Below are 23,531 nucleotides of genomic sequence, written 5' to 3'. Positions count from 1 at the left end.
CCCTGTACTTCAGGCAAATTATTTAAAGGATGTGGTGATGGCGCTGCATAGCTTAGCTGCAATTTTTCTTTCACTGTGTAACTTCACGCACAGGCTTGGGCATGTTCTCAGGTCCCAGCTGGCCCTCCCAAAGCCAGATCACAATGCCCAGAGAAGAGGGCGCCTAAGCACAGCACAGACCTAGCCAAAACCACAGCCACAGCACAGCTGCGATTTAAGGCTGGCCATTCAGCTGTGCCTTTACTCCTATTTAATAGTAGTTAAGTGGTGAAGTGCTATCTCCTTGAAAAGCTTCCCCTCTCTTAGCAAACACCACATAACATGCAATTTTTCCAGTGACTTGCAGCATATTTTTACTCCTGAAATACAACCCTTCCGTTTTAGATCTCCTTAATCACAGTGATTTTGTGGAGAATAACAAATTTCCCATTTTTGGACTTAAAACTTGACTTTTTTCCTTATTTCCTTCAGCATTAATTAACCCTCCTAAAAATACAGGTGTGGTCCAAAAGTAGCCGGTGGAGCCTTAATGAAAGGTTTCTTGCAGGGAAGCCAACAGCCAGACCTGATTTATTTACCCAGTCTTGCTGTTTTTGCAGACCCGTCCTGCACTAGGTTCCTGTTTCCAGTCTTGCCTCTTATTTGCTCACCCGGTTAATCAGTACAGCTGCCTGTGAGGACAGATGTAGGGGAAGCCATCCCTTTACCCAGTGTTCTGGGGAGGTTGCAAAAGCTGGGGAGCGTGGCTGCCTTCAAAACTTCTGCCCCTGAAAGCGGTTCCTCTTGTGCAGGGAGGAAGGTGTATGTAGGTAATTTCCTTGGAGGGACCTGCCAAGCTGCTGTGCCTGGGAGCACGGGTGTCTCCCTTGGCTGGCCCTGCGAGCTGGCAGGAGGGACGGCATTCCTGAACAAAACTTTCTTCTTTCTTCTTCTGTCAAGTCATCCTGTTTCTCCTAGCAGGCTGCAAACACCGTTTGTACAGCAGCCCCAGAGAGGGAAACTTTGGGATTTGTTACAAGATTTCCAAAGTCAACAAAACGCTTGGAAGTTAAACTGAACCTGCAAGGCCTTGCAACTTCATGGATCATTTCAAAGGGTTTGAGTTGGTTCTCAAACTTGGCTCTGAGGAGCGATGATTCTGTGTTTTGGTGTAGGAAGTCTTGATACAGCCTGGGTTTGGGGCCAGCTACTTGTGGGTGTGCCCATCTCATTACTCCCCTCGGGGCAGATGGTAGCTGTGATGTTGATTCTTAGACTTATGTGAGCTTCCTAGTGTGGCATTTGGAGAGTCCCAAACTGACATCTTTTTTGCAAAGGGTGGGGCATGAGGCTTGAGAAAAAAAATGCAGGGCCTTTGAAGTGCAAGGCTGTGAAGTTAAAAAAAAGCTAGCAAATTCCTGTTGCAGTTCACTGTCTGTGGAAAATCTGGAAGCTAAGACTTGACCAAAGAGGCTGGATAACGTTTAAAAGTAACAGACTGGGGAAGTGTGGCTTTAATGTTTTAACTGTTTATGCAGTGGTGGAGAAGGTGAGCCTGATTCAAAGAGCATGTACCAAAAAACATTTTCAGTCTCTGCCTTCCTTCTCTTCCACTGTGAGACTTTGAGTGCATTCAGATCAGGGACATAAAATGTGTGTGGTGGAAGGGGGAGGGAGGAATTTCTCTCTTCCCATTGCTATTGTGTTTTGTTATGATTTGTGTCTGTTCAGTTTGTCTCCAGGATCAGAGAAGTGACTCAGAAAGTTATTTCCACAACAGGAGAGCATGGGAAAACACAAACATTAGTCTCTTAAAGACACACACCCCTGTTTATCACACACTGACATGCCTCACCTTCTGACTGCTGGAATTGCTACCACATGAGCTACCTTTCTCCTTTCTTTAGAACCCTGTCAGGATTTTGCACCTTAAGCCTTTCTTTTTGTCCCTAGAAAATTACATCAAACTTCCCTACCCTCTACTCCTTCCTTATTTTTCTATATTTATCTTCCCCCTCTTTAACTTACCTTCCCTATTTATTGCACCTCTCATCTATTCCTCACATTGGCTCATCTCATCCCTCTTTCCATGCTGCCATACACATGAAAGCCTCTAACCAGCACCATCTCTCATGTCCTTCAGCTGGGCCTTTTTTCTCAATGGTGTCCTCATATCCACCAACTTGGCAGTACCACACCTTCCCTCGGGGAGATGTCCCAGTCCCATCTGGTATGCCTTGGGGAAAACACTTGGGCTAGCTCTGAAGAAGCTAGCCTGGGCTCTATGAACCTTTGGGACCCTTCGCAGTATTCCCTGTAGGTCCTAGTGCTGCAGGCCCAGACCTGCTGTGCTGTGCCCAGCCAGGCACGATCATCCAGTGATGCAGAGAAGAAACATCAGCTCAGCAGAAACCCAGCAGCAACAGCATCCTGGAGCCTCCCTTAGTCCAGCCCCTGGTGCCAACCGCTCCTTTTTCACTGAATATTTGTTTCAGCCAGCAGGAGCCAAAGATTAAATCTAACTCCTGCCAGTGCCAACCAGGTGGGACAGGTTGATCCTTTATTTACAATTATGATGAGGTAGCAATTATACTCTCGGGCTCTTTTCTCTTGGTGAGGTAGAGCTATTACTAAGCTCAGTGGTTTGGTTTTGTTAGCAGACCTTTGGGGCCCAGTCTTGCCTATAACTCCCCTCAGGTTTTCTTGTGTCTCTCTTCTTCTCTATTTTTTTTTTTTTTAATGATGACTTGTTTAAATAATTTTGTTCTCTGAGTTGCCCAAAGCGCAGATCTGCCCCACAGCCTGTGCTCAGTCATGCTTCTCTCTTCTCCCTCGCTGCTCACATATATGGGCATCCAGACTCCACCCTTTTTCTGCTGCATGCATTGAGAAACTTATTCAGAAAATTCCTCCCTTTCTCTTTATCCTCTTACGCTGTGCCAGCAATGCAGTGTAGCTGGCTAAACACCTGTGCTTGCCTGCTTCAACTCTCGTTTAGCTCCCTTCTCTGCTGCTCTTGGAAGAGTTTCTGCTCATCCCTGCAGTTTCTGCTCATCCCTGAAGGTGCTGCCTTGCTTGCTTGCTCTGAAATTCTGTAGGAAGCCCCACGTGTATTCAGGTGCTGTACACTTGAAAGGCTCAAGCCTTTCAAGTCAGCTGCTACAAACACTTGTCTCATTGTCCTCACCTCATTTTTATTTCAGTCTACATCTTCTCTCACTTTTCTATCTCTTTCTATTGACTGTGTATCTATATTTATGTCACTTAAATCTCTTGCAGTCAACTAGCAAAGCATGCCATGGGTATGGTTCCTTGAAAAGCCAGCGCAGTGAATCTTAAGGTGGATTACTTTGAAGCCAGAAATTATACACACGTAAATGGAAGTAGGAAAATTCCACCCTAATTCTAGCATTATTCTTGCTTCTCTTCTGAAATGCTGGACTCCTGCCAAGTCTATAAACATTTCATGGCAAACACTGAGTTGCAGGCAAGACAGAAACCCTTGCAAGATAGAAAAAGGCGGCAGGATAGATGCACACTTGCATTTAGGAACTTGGAGAGGAGAAGCAGGACAGAATGTGCTAACATACACATTTCAGAGCGAGGGTGCCTGGACAGGGAGGCACATTACATTACAGTATCAAGGCAGCAGCTCCAGACTATGTACAGGCATAGTTCTTTGGAGGGAATTGTTTCTCTTTTCTTCCTTCTAGCAAGTTTAGGAAACAATCTCTGACTGCTCTTCTGTTATCAAACATGAGGTGGATCTTTCATTGTAGGAAGACTTTGGGAATGCCACTGTTTAGGGCCTGTTGAAACAAACAGTGCCTAGAAGTGTTGTGTAACCTGCATTCTCAAGAAACTTCAGATTCATTCCTTCACATCTGCCAATGCCTTATGTTTTTGAGAAAGTTGCTCAAATTTGTGTTTCAATTTTCTTATTTTTAAAATTAGGAAAGAACATTTCAGGATACTGTGAGGTTACATTGCTACTGTTTTGACATGGTATTGCCACTTGCAGAGATTGTATCAGAAAATTACAAAAAACTGAGCTTTAAAAGAAAGGATGGCTGGGCTGACTCTCTGAACTTTAGGTCACACATATCCATCCCATACCCATCTTGTAAAAATTGCAATATATACCATCTTTGAGAAAGGAATTTCACTATGCAACTACAAAATACCAGTTAAAGCACAGAATACAAAACAAACATCACAAAAACTTTCTTCAAATGTTAAAAGAAATCCCATTTTAAACAATAGCACTGGGGGAAATTTGAATAAAGACACCAAACAAGATATCAAGTCTCAAATGAACAGCAGAAATATTAACAATTGATGCCTTTTAGGTGATAAATAGAGAAGGAATAAGAGAAAACCAGTACTTCATAGTTATAAGTTTTATTTTGGAAAATGTAAACCTCACTAACCATGCATACATGTTAAGACAATATTTTACAGTTCTTAATTTTCTTCCTTTTAAATTTTTTTCTTTTTATAGTTGCATAGGACATTATCACAATATATAATCTATGCTATACAAAATACATAAAAAGCTACAGCAGAGCAAGAACAGATGAACATGTAACTGTACAACTGTAATACTTCAATGTAGTGATTTAAAGAGTTGAAAAGTGAGCCACAGAAGCTTTCAGGTGCTGCTGACAAACCTGTACAAGTGAGTGTGACACTGGCAGCTTTACAGCTCACTGCAGCTGAAGTTTAGCTGTGAACACGTGCACGCTCCCCAGCACACACATCCCCTGTCCCCCACTCGGGCATGTGCTGCTGGAAAAGCACATGTGCATGCACATACGTGTCCCCCACGTGCACAATATACGCAAGTAAATGCACCTGTAACCAGAGATGAAACTCAACCACAAATCTCCAACAGGTTCAAAAAGTCCAAATGCAATGGCATGTGGATCTAGGAATTTGGTTCAGGCCCATCACTAGTTACAATGAAATGAATACCTATTTTTGCTCTGTAGACATCCCTTCATTACTCAGTGTGTAATATAGACACACTGCTGTGTATTTATGTATACACACATACACTATACAATATACACATATATATCTATTTTTATATATATGTGCATATGCTTATATAAATCCATATATATAAATATATATATTTATAAAAACCTACACCAGTGGATGGGCTTTTGCATTCTATATTCTGGCTTATGGGATAAACAAGAATAATTTGGGTATTTTCTTCTGCCTAAGGCTATAGCTCTTATCCCCGAGAGTTACAAATATAGATGTTCATCATACCATTCACTGACATAGACTAGATGTTAGCACCCAATGCACAAACAGATGGTGTGAGAGAGTAAAAGAGCACCTGAAAGTTAGTTTGTAGGCATGACCTGACGAAATTAGTAAATCTAATGGCAATGAAAAGGCAAAACCAACAGTGCACTTCACAAAGTACAAATCCTGTTAGTCATGACAAAACACTGGAGATGAGCCGTTGTGAAACAGGTATGATCCTCAGAGAGCCTTTACTGCTTGGCTGCATGAGGCAAGGAGAGTAGAGGGTGATGAGGTTTAAAGGTGTGCAGAAGCTCTCATAGCTACAACTTCTTGCAAGGGTTAATGCAGTAAAGAGGGTGGGATACAGACAGGAATTAGGTATTACCATTAAACAGAGGCTTCCGTTGACTTGTCATAAATATATACCTTTGCAGTTATGTAAACAGATGCTAGGCATGTATTATAAAAGCAAGGAACAACTAATTTGCAGATACAAAAAATTCTCACAAAATTTAGCTGCCAGGAATTTACCAAGACTGCTTTCTAAGAAGCAGGATGAAAATGGAATTCATGTTGCCATTAGGCCTTTGCACAGGGAGAGGTTAATGGAAGGGGTGAATGAGTTTCTATGAGCATCTTCAGTTTCTCCTGGTAGCGAGGTGATGATTTTCACTTGCACCTATTTCCTGTAGAAAGGCAAACTTTCCAGGGCTTTCTTGATATTAATAAAGCTGTTGCTATCATCTAAAATGCAAAAAAAATCATGGCAATGTTGTATTTTGTGAGAACTCAACAGATTGCATGAAGAAAGGAGGAGGCAGGAGAGATGCACACTCCTCCAGATGGAGAAACCTGCACCTTGCCAGAGCAGTATTTCCTGAGTGTGACATGTTTGTTGCTGTGCCAGGAGACTGTTTTAGATTACACTGCTGGGTGAAACAACAGAAGGGTAAATATCTGAGGTTAGTTTGGATCAGCAAACAGATTTCAAAACATAATTTGAGCTGCTCTGACTTCTCATGTCTGCAAAACTCAGGAGGAACTATCATGAGAATGGAGTCTAATGACCTTGCTGATCATCAGACATTTCTAGCGGATGCTAGAAAGCCGCACTCTTTTCTCATATCAAAATAACAAGAGAAGTTTTTGTTTACATTTTGGAAAATACTAGTGGTTTGGAATTTATAATATAAAGAATTAAACTTTTAATGGACATATTTGGAACTCTGTGATTTTAAAACACAGTAACTTGACTGTCAACCTAATACATGCTGAGGTATTTACAGCTGAGATGTAAAACCAGAAAGTTTTAATGACCAATTTCAGAGTATTTCCTGAAAGTCTTGTTGTGTTGGCTATATACAGCTCCATGGTGTTCTCATTAAATGAACTGACTGAAGTGGAAATTTGTCTTGGAACCAATTTATTTTCTCCTGCTTAAACTTGAAAAACTATTAGTTAAATCTATGAAGAATATGAGCAAAACATTACTTAACTCTTTGAGTTAAATATTACATAGTTCTGTGTCCCTCAGAATATGTTGTCCCAAAACCTTTATATCCTATAATCTCAGTACTAATAAAACCCGGTGCAAATATTCCTTCTCCAGGCTAATAAAACAACTTGTTTGTAATGCATAAACTGATTCATGCTGAATTATTAAGTCCTAAATAAATGAAATTGAGTGTTTCCTCCTTTCCTGAAGATTAAATTATGCTCTTGTTAGAACAGGCAATTTTACAGCAAAATGAATTTGGAACATGAAGCCTATAATGTTTCCCAATACTCAGTGCTCCTTTTGATTTTCTTGTTCCACCTCTCCTCCATATACCTCTCTTAAGGTATAATGATAATGAGAAATGTGTTTGACTTGTTTTGAAGTATGTGCACAAGACAGAGCTGACCTGTAGAATTCCTTGAGCTGGATATCTGAAATGCCTCTCTACTAACTACAGTACAAGAGCACTTCTAGGAGTGACAGAAATTATTGGAATGTGAATTCCTGTTACCTGAATTTTATGAAGTTCTTAAAATTGTGCATCTCAGTACATGAGGTTAAAAAAAAAAAAAAGAAAATAGGAAATTTGTTGAGGCCAACAGATCTGGTTTTACCCCAACTCCAGAGCTTGCATAACTCATCATATTAACTCTATTTGTCATCTTGCAAAAAAACCTTACTATGTTCTTTCATTTTCTGTGAAATGAAACAGTAGAATTGTGCCTCTCACAACTTCCAATTCAAAGGGGGGAATTAACAGGGGTGAAATCTGAAGCAAATGAACATGAAAAAAATACTGAAACATCTGCACTTGTTTAGATTTATAGTTGTATTTGTATCGATAAATACTCAGAGTATTTATCTGTACAACTAATAGAAGGTGTAGTATTAGAAATAATGTATATTATGGAAGTACCTGTGAAACTACTTGGAAATCTATATTAGCTTCTCACAGTTAACATACAGTACAATAAAACCTTGCAAAACTGGATCAATGCAAAGCAGCAAGTAAGATACAGGTTCAGTGGGAATCTGGAGGCATTCACTTAATATCAAATGACAGGTTTGGCATAGAGAGTTTCTTTTCACCATGCTACACTTAAGTGCATTTATACCCTACAGAAAAAACAGCAAACATCCCAAAATTCCAGAATCAAAATGACCTGAATTGATAATATGCACCATCAAACCCAGACAAACCAAGGAATGTGTATTTGCTGCCAGTGAGATTTTCAGTACATCACAATGCTTCTGGTCTGTTACTATATTTTCTACCATATAAAACATAAAAATCCTTGTGCTCTATCTAGTGTTAAATATTTGAAAGTTATTGAAAACTAGCCAATATTCCCTTTCTGTTATTAAGCAGTTATTCAGAAATAAGAGCACCTTGCTTTATGCTGGTATTTGTATTTTGAGAAACTTGAAGTAGTGCTGAACTGTAATGTCATTTTATTTTAAACTTTAAAATGCATATTTTATTATTCCAATCAGAAGATACCTTATGATTTTCACTTCCTTCTATCAACGACCACAATTTTGATGCAACAGAATACAGAAACTATGTCTTGGCCAATTTTTCTTTCTAAGACACAGCTGTACAGTAGGTAACTGTTGATAACAGTTTTGGTGGGCATTGGTTCAGTAATGCTATTTCTGTAGTTAACTAAAAAAAAAACAAAAAAAAAAGAAAAACAAAAGAAGAAGAAATAAAGGAAATTGTTCAAGTCAGTGTAGTTTGATTTAAATATTCTGTTGGTCCCATACTGAACAGGCAGTGCAGACAGCTTAACAGCTTGGAGAGAGTGACAACAGAATGCCTCCGAGATTTCAGACCACCTTGCCATAAAACATTACCCAGTGTAAATTTGTTTCTTTGTGATTTAGGTTACTCATTTAAGGCATCTTGTTGAAAATTTTTTCTCAGAATTTTATCCAGCATGAAACAAACCAACAAACACGTTTACCAACCTCACAGAGATTTTTGCAATTGGAAGTTGGTTTTGGTGCATCTTCAGCATGAAGTGAGAAGACAGCTTGCTACCATAGGCAGAGGGCAGCTTGAAGAAAGACAAGATTCCTGTTTGGAGACTCCCCAACACAGGTGTATAATCAGGAAAATGAGCAATGGAAGAGTCCAGTACTACATTCCAGTATTGGGCTGGTTTCTGTATTGTCTGCTTGTTTTTTATTTTTTCCCCAGTGTGTGAAAGAACCTAACAAAAAGCTTCTGAGTGCAATCATATTTACAGAGTAAGGCCATGGTTAGGGTGTGTCTTCATCGTAATTATTGTATAACATAAATATCCATCCCTGAGAAAGGAGAAGGGAGACACAAATCCAACATAGTTGATTTTTAAGTGTATGTATGCTTATATTGTGCAATCTGGTTTTACAAACTACTTCGACACCTGAGGTGAATTAAGCAGATTTTTTTCTTTTGTTTTTTAGATTTTTTTCATTTTCTTATAAAGAATAATGAAGAGGATCCATTAATGGTTGCAAAATATATGAAATATTGAGACAGCAGGAGTCGCTAAGTGTAACATGTAAGTTTGTCTGTCCATGAGGTTAGAATAGCCACTTGTGTGTTTGGGTAAAGAAAATCTGACGAAAAATTGCAGTGGGAGGCAGCTATTTACTGATTTTTAAAAAAGAGAGGGTGGGAACTGAAGGAGGGGAAGCAACAGAGTTTTTTAAATGTGTGCAACACGAACAAAACTCCACGTTAGGCATTAGAGGCAAAGTGCTGACATCCAGTGCAGGTAGTTTATGGGGAGCTGGCGGGGCTGATCGTGGGGCTGGAGGCGTCCGAGCGGCTGTAGTCACTGACAGAGCCTGTCCTGGAGCCGCTGCCGCTCCGCCTCTTCAGCATGCTGGGGTGGAAGTTGGCGTGGCGCCGGGCGTGCTTGGTCAGGTGGTCGCTGCGCATGAAGCGTTTCTCACACAGCGGACAGCTGAACTTCTTCTCTCCGGTGTGAGTACGGTAGTGCCGGGCCAGCTCATCCGAGCGAGCGAACTTCTTGTTACAGCCCTGCCAGTTGCATTCAAAAGGCCGCTCACCTGCAGGGAGCAAACACGGCACGATTAGAAGGGAGAGCAGTGTCTTCCATGGGCTATTTTTTTGTATGCAGAATATAGACTAAAAAGGTTGGAAGCAGGGTGACCACCACTTGGCACTAAGTAGATGGAGGTATTACTCTCTGCCAGAGTAGGCTGCTGTGGTATTCCAGCCCATTTAAAAATGCTGTCAGACTAGTCATACACCTTGTTTGATAACTGGGCCTTCAGGGATGTTGGGCTCCTGATCCTTTAATGGATATCTCATATCTCTTGTGGTCTGTTGAACTTTATGACTTAATAATATCTCTACTGAGCTTCATAGTATATTCACTTATTCCTCCAAGCTGTCCCTATGTGTCTGACCAAGTGCTGAAGTTCAGAAGGCATGATGGGGTCTTCTTCTTCAGCTATTAAAAAAGTTATGGTAATACTGCAAAATGGCAATTTTGAGGCTCTGGATGTGATGTTCTCCCCTTGTAATCTCCACAGGTGCACCTGTGTTTTCTGCATTTGCTACAAAGTACTGCAGTTTCCCTTGTTCACTGCCTTGGGTCTCACTCAGAAGTGAGGCAGGGGATGCTGTATTCCAGTGGGGGATAGGTGTCACCTTGAAGGTACCAGCCTTTTTTGAATAGCTAACAAACCTCATGAGCTGTGGCACTTAAGCTTGGAGCGATAAGCAGTGAGCTCACAGAAGGAGTGATCTGGTGACCTGGTGCAGCTCTGAACAGATCTCAGCCATGGGACAGAGGCCTGGTGCCTTTTTAGGGCCATGCACTGTGGTAGATATTCAGCCTAGGAAGCTCTGCAGAGGCTGCAGACAGAAGTAGCATTGTTGTTGGGTAGATGGGTATCTGGAATCGATTCCCAGTTTCATCACTGATGTGCTGCATAGCTTGGGCACCTCATATTATCTGCTTCCATCTTTAGTTTCTCCATTTCATAAAAATGAAAATGTTAAATCATGAAATTTGCTGTCTACTACTTCTGCTTATTGGTTTGGTTCTTACTGTCACTGAATCTGAACATCACACGTTCTTTAACTGGTTATTAATTGAGAACAGCTTATTCTTTTGTGAATACCTAAATACATAGACTTAGCATTTTTTGTAGCTGTAATTTCAGTAACTTCCTACTTGCACTAATCGTAATGTTTCTAATTCTGAACAGCCTGTTCAAGAGGCCCAGAGAGCCACATAAATTCTGGGCCAAAATAAGAAATAGAATTCAGTACACTGAATAGGAAATAAATAAAGAAATTAGCCTCCTGGAGAAACTAAATACACCTTAATTAAAACTGTCTGAGATAGAAATTGACCCCAGCAAATCTTCAATCTAAGCAGCCAATAATCTACTTAAAATTCACGGATTTGGCAATAACATTTATCTCCAGAATCTGCTCAGGAGGCTCCTGCTCAGAAAAATAGTTTTATAGGTTCCTTTTCTCTCTGTTCATGAGGCCTCCAAGATACTTCAACCAAATCTCAAACAGTATCTCAATGAACAGACAAGCAAGTCTCTTTAAAATAGGATTTTGTTCAAGAATCTGGAGAAAGCAAGTTTCCCTGATGTTTCCTTGATTATTTAGGAGAAAGACCAAAGCTCATTAAAACCAATTGTTCTTAAGCACATTTGGTGGATTTCATTGCACCTACAATCACAATGCATAATGCAGTGGTTGCATCTGGGCAGTACACACAGATATTGTTGTATGGAGAACTGTGACCACGCCTCCTAGGGACTGCATAAGGCACCAAAGATGAACAGAACTGAGGCTTCCCCTGACGTAGAGCCTAAAAACCTCAGGGTACACAAATGAATTTAAGAATAAAACCACAACCAACTGGATTTCAAGGATATAGTCTTGCTGCATAAAATAACCCACGCAAATCCATTTAGTGTTCACCTTAGCCTTATTCTGCCTGCAAACTGTCAGGGACTGAACTCTCCATCTGCTGCTAGAAACAGGAAACAAATGTATTCTGGCTGTTTATCATATATCCAGTTGTGTTCTTAGATATATTCCTGACTGTGGTGGGACATGCCTGGGGTGTGACAGCCCTGTTGTGTGACCACATTCACTGGTCTTGTCCCTATGTTTTGGTCATACTACAGATATCTCAGAGGACTTTAGAAGGACTTGGGAAGAAGGGCAGTGAGGCATTATCTTGGGGTAGATCTGGCCTGCAGAATCAGAGTTCCTCATCCCTGAGCTATGGCACCAGTTTTTGCTAAGACAATGCTCTTTGGAGGTTTCTATTGCCTGAGTTAACATCTCCGTTTATTGTCATTACAAATGATATCAGCAAATGTTCTTCACTTGAAGAAGTATCCCATGAAGTGACTGCTTTCAGACAAGGAAGGCAAAAGTTTTCATGCAATGTTTTGCATTGCTGTTGACACCACCATGAAGCACAGGGAAAACGGTACCTTCTCTTCCGATCAGTCTAATGGCACCGGCTGCTCCTGTCGATGATTCTAGCATTTGGGAGCCAGCAGTAGGCACAACATTCCAGCTCCTAAAGACAGAGGTGGTTCTGAAGCAGGATTGTGTAAGTCCAGTGTTATCCTTCACTAGCAGGTGATGAAGGTATTGCACAACTTATCTCCCCTCCTCCTCACTGTACATCAGGTCTGGATGAGAACATTCAAGTTCCCACTCATCTGTCTGATTTGATGTTGACAGTGGTGAGATTTGGGTACTGAGCCAAAAAATGTGGTATTTCTTCCACTATATTTCTGCCATTCCTGTACTTCTCCTTCCTAGGGACTATTTTCTCCCTCAGTCCTCTCTAGTCTTGATTTTATATCTTCTTGGTACTTAAAACCAAGTAGGTTTTAAGTTTCTCGGCCAAGTGATTTTCCACTGACAGCTGGCATCAGTCTAGTAGTGGTAACAGTTCTCTAGAGTACTTCCCAACTTTGTTGAGGTTTAGCAATTCCTCTTCAAAGAAAAACTGTATTGTGAGGAAATGCTGAGTGCCTTGTGTGAAGATATGAGAGTCATTATTATTGTTCATAAAAAATTAGAACACAGTCTGGAACAAAGTTGCTGGGGGGTATTAATTAAGGCAAGACCAAGCTGCTGCTCCAAAACCACACATGGAAATTCACAGTCTGTCATCATTCTCATCTCTCAAGCAGAAGGGATGTGGTTTTCAGTGCAGGTAAGTTATATAAATGTCCTTTTACCAGCAGTAAAGCAATCAACAGAATGAGAGATTATATGAATTGATTGCCTAATCTCATTAGGGAACATGCAGCCACAGTACAACGTTCCTGCACAAGCAATAACCCATGGACATGTTGTACTCAACAGAGAGCTTTCACCATTAAAATGGCTGCAACACGACACAATAAGGATTCTTTCAGCTCCATTTCAGGCAATGTTTAAGTCAGAAATTTATCTTTATACACTGAGTGAAGAATTTGATCTTATAGATAATTGTAGAAGTGTTTTCAAGTATCTTAGATATGGCAGGAAACACCATCAAGCATGCAAATATGTACACTGAGAGTCTTAATGCTGTGCCTTGGCAGCAGCAGTATCTTTGTGCATTATGAGCCTTACTAACAGGTCTCCAAGAGTCCTAAGTTTCCAAAAGAGAAAGATGCTTGAAAATAAATTAATCAAAATGCAACTTTGCCTTCTTTATCTTTGGAAAGGCAGGCAAAAGATGCATTTAAAAGATAAGGAATACTGTAATTTATTTTTTTTTACAATTTTAAATAGGTTTGAATATCCATGTTCCAAATCCTACTAAATGGCAACATTTCTATCTCCTTTGCCAGGGCACACGACATCTAACTTGTGTTTAAGTTACACAAACTAATGGAAAGACATCACATTGGAGAATTAGATTCAGCTGATCTCAACTGAAAATTACACAAGCAAGAACATTTTTGGCTTTTTCCTGAACTTCATCCAGTAAAAAAAAAAAAAAAAAAAAAAAAAAAAGCAGGTAGTGTAAAGCCACATTAAAAAACTTGCAGTGCTCACCAAGTGAAAGTACGTGAGCTCTGCTGGTGCACAGAGTTCTGAATTCCTTTCAGGGGCACAGGCCTTGCTGCTCATTGTCTGGCAGAGCAGCCTGCCAAAGGAAACCCAGAGTTGCCTGGCTATAGAAACAGCATTAAAAAAATGCACCTTTAACCTCTCTTGCTGGAAAGGATTTCGAAATAACTAGAGCCAGCCTGTTCTTATATTACATAAAGGTCCTTTGTATTATTCTGTGTTTTTCAATCATTATATAGTGAGGCAACTGTATGTAGTTAGGGGAAACAAAAACTAAAGAGATGGTGGCACCAGATCTCATGTCTACTGAGCTTGATGTCTTGATTTGTACAATCTTTTAAGTGCACTTACAGTTTTAAGGACTCTTTTCCCATATAGTGAGCCTCCTGTAAAGACCCTGGAGTAATCTGCTTCCTGCTTCACCAATTCATCTGCCTGATATCCAGCATCTGAATATCAATTTTAAAAAGATAGCATGTACTGTATAGGCCTAAGCATACTTTAAAAATAACCTACTAATGACTAAAATGTCCAAACAGTTTGAGACAATTGTGAACCTAACCATTTTCCAACTTAAAATGCAAAGATTAAGCAATTGTATGTGAAGAACTTGAAGTGTCCTATCCACTGCCCTACAGATTAGAGTTCTATCAAGTCAAACCACATACTGGGGGCTATTTTTCTCAATTTAACTCATATAATAGCTCTGCACATTATGTTAGCATATTCAAGCACATGTCAAGGCCATGCAGTAACAAAGAAATTTGTATCCTGGGAATTCAATAAGTGCCTGCTAAACCAGAAACAGTAAACCAGAAACAATTTTCTGTGATCTTTAATCTGTTCTGCTGCTTCCCAGAACAGGGTTGAATGTTGTTATAAAAACAGACTAGAAGCCTGAACATGCCGCTGGATGCTATTCTTATATTTCTACATTTTCATGTACATAATTAAGAGTATATTTGGAAACACAGATCAGCAGGCTGGGTGGGGAGGATGAGGGGCAGAGAGTTAAACAGAGATGTGACTGAAGAGGCTTTCCTCCAGGAGAGGAGGAAATGCTATCTTGGGAAAAACATTCAGCCAAGCAGACTATGTTCCTTGAGGCTGGCCTGTTACTTGGGAAAAAAAACCAACAAGAACTCCCCCCTAAAAATGAGGAAAGTATATTCTTCAATAGTACTGATATGTATTTATGGATGTTTTAATTTCTGATATTCTCTTGTTTATAAAAAAGTCCTTTTGCATGGTCAAATAACAAAGCTATAATCTCAGTGCAAGAGAGAATAAAGCTTTGATGTTAGGCAAATGGTCGTTACTTTATGAACTATTTAAAAAGGGATCAAAATTTCCAAAGCCTCAGAATTTCAAATTCCTACAAGATGAAACCACTTGGTTTTAAATTAATCATTTTAGGGGTGATATTTCATAACCAAATAAGCCAAATGCAATCAGGTTTTTTTACATCTGCTTTTTGTGTCTGTCTAATGGCTTTGGAGTATCTCAGCCACCTTTACACACATCTGACAGAGGCAGCAAATTCAGCAATATTAAGCTTCACTAGTTCCAGAGAAATGAGGATGTTTTAGTAATGTTCTCAGTGAAAAGAAAAGTTATAGAGTGAATTAGACTGTCACTAGACATCAGAAACCCAATGTGGGAGTGTGATGTGAATGTCCAAATCCAAGAAAAGCTCCTGTTAGAGTTCCTATGTTCCTGGACACTGGCACATAACAGTCCCCGTGCCCCTAGGACACACTGCAACAGCAGCTAGGTTGCATTAGGACCTGCAGACAGAGCATGCAAAGTCCTGCTAATTCCATTATCTGTCATGTGACCTTTTTTCAGGAACTGGAGTTCTCAGAATTCCTGCAGGCACAAACCCAGGCATCTACAAAGTTCATTCACTTTAAAGAGTGCATGTCTTTATTTTGACCTTAACAAATCCAGTCACTACATTTATAAATTACTGGATCTTGTGTTTCCTGTGTGCTTAGGAAACTACTGAGTAGGAGTGCAACACCTACCATAACATCCATGACTGAAATACTTGGTTTATTTTCTGTACTTCAATGGTTTTGTTAAGTTATTTAGACATGAATGTTTCTCGAAAGGGGAATTTCCAAGTGGCAAGTTTATATTTGAAGTCCATGTGTGTTACCATTTGCTGTGGAAGTGTTTGTGTTATTCCATCTAGGAGCACAGATTACACCCTGTGATTTATCTGTTACAGCCATGGTAACTAGAACAACTCAAATAGCAAATGACGAGCACACGCAGTCAGATACTATAATGATAACAGCTACAATGCCAGAGAAATATAAGTAGTGAAAAATTCCTGCCCTAGCCTTAACAACAGACAGGTCTGTCTGAGAACCAAAATAGCTCATTTGTTGTGTTCCATGCAGATATCTGGTCCTCTTAAAAAAATTAACACTCACTTTCACCAAAATGGAAACAATTTTTTTAATAGATTGCATTCTATCAGTTATATTCTCAGCTTTTATTTCAAACTTGTTTGATAAAGTCTTTAAAACACCTTTTATAATAATTTTAACTACTTAACTGTATTTTTATTAGCCACATTTGCTTCTCTTTTGTCACAGCAGAATAATTCAAGCCTATTCCATCTTTTTTTTTCCCCAGGACACTCCATCACATAATCTTTCTATTATCTAAAATATGCATTCCACCATATTTACTGAATCTCTTTTCAAGCAGGGGTGCCCAAGCTGAACTGCTCTAAGTATCTATAGCTTACCATTTTTAAAATATCCATGGTTTTTATCCTGTATTTTTGCACAGTGAATTAAGAATCTGAAATTTGAACCTGCTTTACCAAGTAATTTTCTGCTTGCCTTTTTAACTCCTGATTGACTCCTGTTTAGCTCTTCCTTCAGCTCTGCTGCACGCTACTGTGTGTACAGTAAATTAAGTTCTGTGTTCCACTCCCAGCTGAAACCTAGTTCCAGACCATGTTACACCAACAGCAAGTAGTTAGAAGTTATGTTTCAGGATCTGGAAAATAAATCTTACAGCAAATTTGCTTTAAAAAGAAATGGCCACAAATCTAATAAAAAGAAATATTGCTATATCCTTTGGTAAGGTTTTGAATAGGAAAGGGAAATAAAGGCTAGAACTATGTGGATAACTTTTTTCCTGCTCAAATGAAAAATTTTTAAAACCCATTGAATTGCAGAATTTTGCAAACAAAGAAACCCATAGTAATTTTATTTTTAGGTGACCAAAATGTTTTACTTCTTTCAGTATGGATTTTGCAACACTATTTAAATTACTTTAGCTTTGGGGACAGTTTTCAAGACAGTGAGGATGTTAATCTGAAATTAATTAATAAAACACACTAACACACAACTTTTTCTGAAACAAAAAAAAGTCAGTTTAAACAATTTTCTGACTACTTGTCAGTGAAAAACTGTTCACCAAAAAATGTAGTTCCTGTAGTTCTTGTTAGTAAAGAAACACAAAATTTCTAATATTCTTCATTAACATTTCTTGGCAGCTTTCTATCCATGAAAACATTTTTATTAAGTGACTAACTGGAGATCTGATCTTTGAAGGGAACAATTTCATTTGTGCTTTCTACTTCCACTAAACTCCTTGTGTTTATAAGCAAAAGGGAATTCCAAAGACAGCCAAGGGTAACGACCATGAAAGTTTATCCTCCACAGAGAAATCTTGGAATAGATTTTAGATCTATGCTGAAAATATGACTGAGAATATGCTCTGTGGCATTGCAGTATGCCCCAAAAAGCCTCAGGTGATTCCCTACAACGTGTTAAGTACAAGAAACATTTTCCGGAGTTATGCTGAGCTGCTTTCACTTCCTTCTACCTTTGTCCTCTGGGGTCATTTTGCAAACTGGTGGTAATATGATGCAGCCTTCAAAACACTGTGTCTGTTTTGAGTTCTCCCTTCAAAGAGGACAAAGATGGACTAACGTGCCACGCACTGCCATGACAAATAAACAACCAACCCAAACTCATGCTGGAAAGACCAAGCATATTTTCCAAATATGTATTTTTCTGATCTTCTCTCCACTGATACAGTATAATTCCATATATATATATATATATATATATAGTGATTTTTTTTTTGGTTTTCTTCTCTCTAGCTATGTTCACACTGCTGTTCCTCTCTGCTAGAGAGTATTCCAAAACACAGGTAATCCTGCTGGACAATTGAGAAATTCAATTCTTTCCTATCAACTGAAGATAAGACAACTGAAGAAAAGACACCAAAATCCCTTCAGGGTTTCCAATTTGAAATTCACATCTGTAGACCTGAGCAATGAGATGCTACTTGTTTTACTGAATCCTTGTACTAAGACACATAATGCCAATATTTGGCTTTCTCCTGTGCAATTTGTCACTTCCTGGTTTCAGAAGAGTTCATGCTCTATCTCCTCCTTACACAACCCCTCCCTGTCTTGTGTGTTCCCTTCTCTTTTGAAACTACAAAAAAATCAGCTGCACTAGGCCAGTGCTTTGTGAAGTTCTGAAGTTAATTATACAGACTACAGCAAAACACAGCTGGGGTGGGTGGGGGTGTGAGTGTGTTAAATATATTAAAAGAGTTACAGAGACTGTAACTGTGAGTGAGAAACAACCAGGGACAAAATCACTAAGGTGAGTTTAGCATTCAAGATTCCTTCCTTTTATTATGGGGCCTAGATATATGGACACAAATTTTGAAATCATCCTCTCTAGAAATAACTGGAGCCTTAAAAGCTATTTCAGCAAAGAAGCTGAATTAGCTGAATAACGCATTGAACCAACAGCACTTCCATTACTTGCTGAATAATTAATTAAGCTGGTCATCCCCTCATCACTTAGGTATGAATATGTGCATCTGATGACTTGATTTAATGCATCAGAAGAATCCAGTGGAACAGAAAAGCCAGCAGAAAGGCAACTTTGAAAGTGAAGGCTCCGAAAGGGGGTGTGAGGGAACAGAGACATGTAATGTCTAGAATACCCCTATGGCTTAGAGATTCCTCATCACTCTTTTAAGCAAGGGTCACAAATCTGCAATTACTAGCAAAATGATGGGAGTTCATTTAGTAAAAGTCAATGAGGGCATCTCTGGTTTTGCTCCCCTCCCCAGCTTCCTGTCACAACACTGCTAGGAGCCACAACAAAGAAGGCAAGAATCAATGTTCTTTCTTGTTCGTATCTAAAACACTGAAATTTAGCAAAACAGCTCCAAATCCTTAGCAAGGTGTTTCCGGGGCACTTAGGGTTGATCCTATACAAACATAATAAGAGCAGGTCCTCTTGGATGTAAACTTGTTCATTGATACTCTGCGTGTTTTGGTTAGACATGTTAGGTAAGGAGGAGATGCACACAGGTGTCTTCTCCTCGCAGAAGTATCAGTATGAAGGATGGTCCCCACATCTCACAGGGCAAGTAGTTTTCTTTTCATGGCTAGAAAAATCTTTGTGGCAGCAACTGCATTACTGCTGTATCTTCCAGGAGGCCTTGTCAAAGTCTACATATTATCTCTCTTGACCCTTTTCTGTTGTATTTGCTGTAGTTTTGCTGTGACTGTACTGATAGCATGGATACTTAAAATGCACTACCAGTAGAGAAATACCTGTTAGTCTGTAAAGCTGTGAGCAATCGAAACTCTAGCCATTTCCTACAAAGGAGAATCCATCATCCAGAAAAATGGTAATTTACACAATTGTATGAGATGGTGTATACAATGCATACAATTTCAAAAATAAGGTATTAATCTCCTTATAGTCCTATATGGATTTATCATTGTTACCTAATGCTCTTTGTGGATTCTGTTTTAACTCTGAAGCGTAAAGTTCACTATTTCACTCTCTTTCTCAGAGGTTTTGACACATGACCAAAATGGAGACCTCTCTCTCATCTACGAAAAGGGAGACATCTGAGCCATTAGGACACCCATGAGGTTGGAAATGTACTCAACTAGCAGGGACAACTTCCATGTCTAGGTGAGTGCAGACTGGAATGGACCCTGCCTGCCCCACAGGAATAACTCCTATCGATCGTGCTTCCATTAAGTGCAATGTCTTTGTTTATATGGACTTTGGCCACATCCAATTATAAAAGCAGCATTTTTTTACCTTCTTGCTGGAATATAAGGGCAAATAAAGCTCTTATACTGAATACCAATGACAAGTCTAACTTAAAAAATGAAAGGCAATGGCCTCAGTGACAGAGAGTTTATGTTCTAAGATAATGCAGACTAAATGTTGGGCTTTCTATCAATGTGAAGTACCAGCAATCGCTGCATATAATTTCTGTCCAAAGCCTAAAACTCTTATGGGGTCTCCTTATCTCTGAGGCATTAAATCCTAGACCGGTGCTCAGTAAAACAGCTGAAATCTACTAATTTAAAAGAGCAGCAACTTCCACTTGATTTTCTCTCTCCTGTGGCTTGTTCCAAGAATAGAGATCAATAGCTGACCCTTTGACTTTGCATTTAAATGTCAGATAATTAAATTGTATTATGCTGAAATGATAAAGTGATGAATTCTGGGGAGAGGAAGATGTATCCTAGCTATTTGTCATTTGCAAACTATACTGAAGTATGATACCCAGCAAAGAACTCTGAAGTTTAGTATAGTAGCCCTTTAATTACTGTACTTTTCTAATTTTTTCTACTCAGCTCTATGAATGTAATAAAGAAGGATGATTATTTAAACATCTATTGTGATTAGAAAATTAAAAAAATCTGTAAAAGAGCCTCGAAACACATCTAGGTATTACTGAATGACAAAAAACTAAATGATGGTGAATTGTTTTTTCTTTTCCATCGGTCAATTAAACTTTTAAATAAATGTACTTGAAAATAATACTGAAAATCCAAAAAATCTATGTCCTAATCAGCAAATCTGACCTATTGCATCACCCCAGCAAAGGAATTTCAGCCTAGAGTTTTTGCCTTGAGCCAAAAATTTTCTTCATTCCTTTAATACAAAGATTGTGGCTTCAGCATAGGTCAGAAAAGTCTGATCTCTTAAAACAGACTAACATTGATGAAGGTATGAGGGATTTTGTTCTTTTTCTGTCTTGTTGATGAGCCAATCCAAACCTTTTAAAGTGTCAAGGGACTAGGGGAGGGGTCTCCAAATGCATGCAATTAAGCACTGTTTTTATGGAACGAGTCCAGTTAAAGTTGAAAGTAATAATGTGGCCCTTGATGAATACATAAGCTGGAGTGAGGCCTTTTTCAGTCACCTGAGATCTCATGTTACTCCTGTTGCAGCACACTAGCAGTGCTGATTTGTTGTCTGCTACAAGCTTTTCAGCTGCACCACTCACCCTATGTTAGAGCAAACAAGGTGATTAATGGTAATGTTATGCAGACAGCAACTGAAGCCAAGAAAACAAACTCCCCAGACTCAAGTCTTTCTTCTCCAGGAGGGAAATATGTCTTTCTGATAGTGGAAACAACAGATCCAAATGTATCTACAGGGAAGGTGCAGTTAAGGTACTAACTGAAGCACAAGGTTTCCATTATAGACTCCTGTCTGGATCCTTCCTTCCTCAGAATCGCTCAGTCTGTTACCCAGCCCATTCTGCAAACCCAGAACAGCTCCAGATCAGACATCTGACTGTTAGCAGCTCCAAGGGAGCTCTGGAGTATGACACTCCTTGGCATCCCGTCCTTCTTCAGTACACTCTTTACAGTGGACAAAAATACTACATGCTCACTATAGGACACTTGCACCTCTCTTTCCAGTCTGGGAATTTCTCTCTGTGAAGCACAGGATTATGTGCCAACAGAGCTCACAGGCTCTCAAGCCATTCATTCTCAGTGGTGTGGTCATTGCATACAGAAATTATATATGTAGCAGAATTAACCAATAGGTTCTCATAGGTAAAATGGCAGGAACCAAAAATGGCACACAGTGACTTCTTAATGTCAGAACTTTTTAAATGAGATTCTTTTGCAAACATATCTCCATGGATAAAAACTTGAACCTGAAGATGCTCGTATACCAAGAATGTTTGAAATCAAACTGAAACTTCATAAACCATCCCTGTCTGTACAATAACCACGGGAATGACCTCTGCAGTGGTTTAGACTACTTTCAATTAAAGTCTACCTCACAAATTTTTAGTTGTGGTGTCTTTCCAAAAAATTTGCGTGGTAATGTTCATGATCTCTGGTTAGACAATGGAAATGTTTTAAGTGGGAGAGCAATTATATAGTAATGACCAATTATTTTAATCTGGTATGAACTGTGGATGAATTCATGCTGAAATTGGCAAACTTTGGCTCCATGAGCTCTGCCCAGCAGTTGCATGAATAGCTGCAAAGAAGGAATCATATGACCTCATGAATCAGTCTTTTCTCTGTTGACATATCAATGAATTTTTTATTATTCTATTCTACTAAAAACAGGATAATGCTTGTGAAAGCAAAGCTTATCAAATTAATGAAAGGCTGTCCTGCTATGCAAAATAACAGACTAAAGGATTATTCATCTAATCTGAGACCTGCACTTTATTTATTTGAGTTCTGGAAGATGCTGAATGTCATTTGCCTCCAACTGAAGTGCACATACTTTGGCATGAACAGACCTTGCGGGTAAGTTATGACATTTCATGTGCACAGCAGCTCCCAGGATTTGGGGACAGGATGAGATTTCATTTTGCTAGAAGCCAAGCAAACAGAAGTTAGTGAAGTTGTCTTTGGCTGTAATTGTGAAATGTCTCCTTGTGAACTTTTGAACTGTTCAATCAATAACATCACAGTAACACAGCATGCCTGAAACATGGGGCTTCAGCATTTATAAGCACAGCTAAAGCTGTAAAGCTAGGTAAAAAAATCTGATATTGAGAGTTTATTGCAACTGTGTGGAAGAGAGAGGGAGTGGGATTTCCTGTTATTTTATTCTCATTCTGGGTGGATTCTTTGCCAGAGAGCAAGGGGGTGTTGAAGTAGTTTATGAGCAGCATCTGCCAATGGCCACACTGAGCATCCAGCTTCAGGGAACAGGCAGCTCTGGAAAGTAGTTTTAGGGCTGATAATCAAACACTAGATCTGTTGCTTGACACAAGGCAGCTACCATTCAAGGTATGCATAAAACTATTGCATACACACCAAAATCTTCTGCTCAGATTGTTAAAGCACCCTCCCTGTTTAAACAAAGCTTCAGTTTTTTTGTATACAATAGAGGAATTAGATTATATTGTAACAGTTGTAATGTTCTAAACTGCCCACTTTTAAAACAGGAAAACTTTTTAGAAAAGAAAATTTGCAATTCAACATTCTACTTTTGCAAGTCTCATTCACATGTTCGATTTTGTAAATGCCTCCCGTTATGTGTCTCCTTGTAGCCCCTTTAACCACAGCTGTATGAAAAGGAATAAAGAGCACAAGTTATCTGCTCCTTTCCAGTTTCAGCTTTTTTCACTCTTTTCTATCTGTCTCTACAAACTTTTTAAGCACATAGCCATGCAGGCCTCATTCTCATATCAAATCAGAAAATAAGAGAAGATTTTCAACTCTTCTCTTGTTAACACCCAGGGTGTGACACAGCCTAAGGGCAGCTCAGCTGCTGTGACCACCCCACCCTCCTGCCCGTTTGATGTCGGTTTTGAGGAGAGCGGGTGCAGGCTCTGAAGGAGTCGGCCCCACCAGCTGTGCCTGACATGTGAGGTCACGGCGTAGGAGAGAGGCCATGGCCAGGGCTGGAACTCAATGAATGG

The 23,531-nt window shown here is 39.5% G+C and overlaps 1 protein-coding gene across 1 annotated transcript in view; it reads right to left on the bottom strand.

The window, feature by feature from the left end:
- Nucleotides 1-662: 662 nt before the first annotated feature.
- The window catches only part of KLF13 (Kruppel like factor 13), a 36,852-nt gene continuing 13,983 nt past the window's right edge, over nt 663-23,531 (bottom strand). The window contains exon 2 of the mRNA XM_038147022.1: nt 663-9,802. Coding sequence (XP_038002950.1) covers nt 9,510-9,802 — 293 coding nt within the window. The 3' untranslated portion in view covers nt 663-9,509. The remainder of the gene's footprint in view (nt 9,803-23,531) is intronic.

This window comes from Motacilla alba, chromosome 10 (genome assembly GCF_015832195.1).
Source record: "Motacilla alba alba isolate MOTALB_02 chromosome 10, Motacilla_alba_V1.0_pri, whole genome shotgun sequence".
NCBI lineage: Eukaryota > Metazoa > Chordata > Aves > Passeriformes > Motacillidae > Motacilla > Motacilla alba.
The sequence above is the reverse complement of the archived record's forward strand: the minus strand, read 5'-3'. Positions and strand labels throughout refer to the sequence as shown.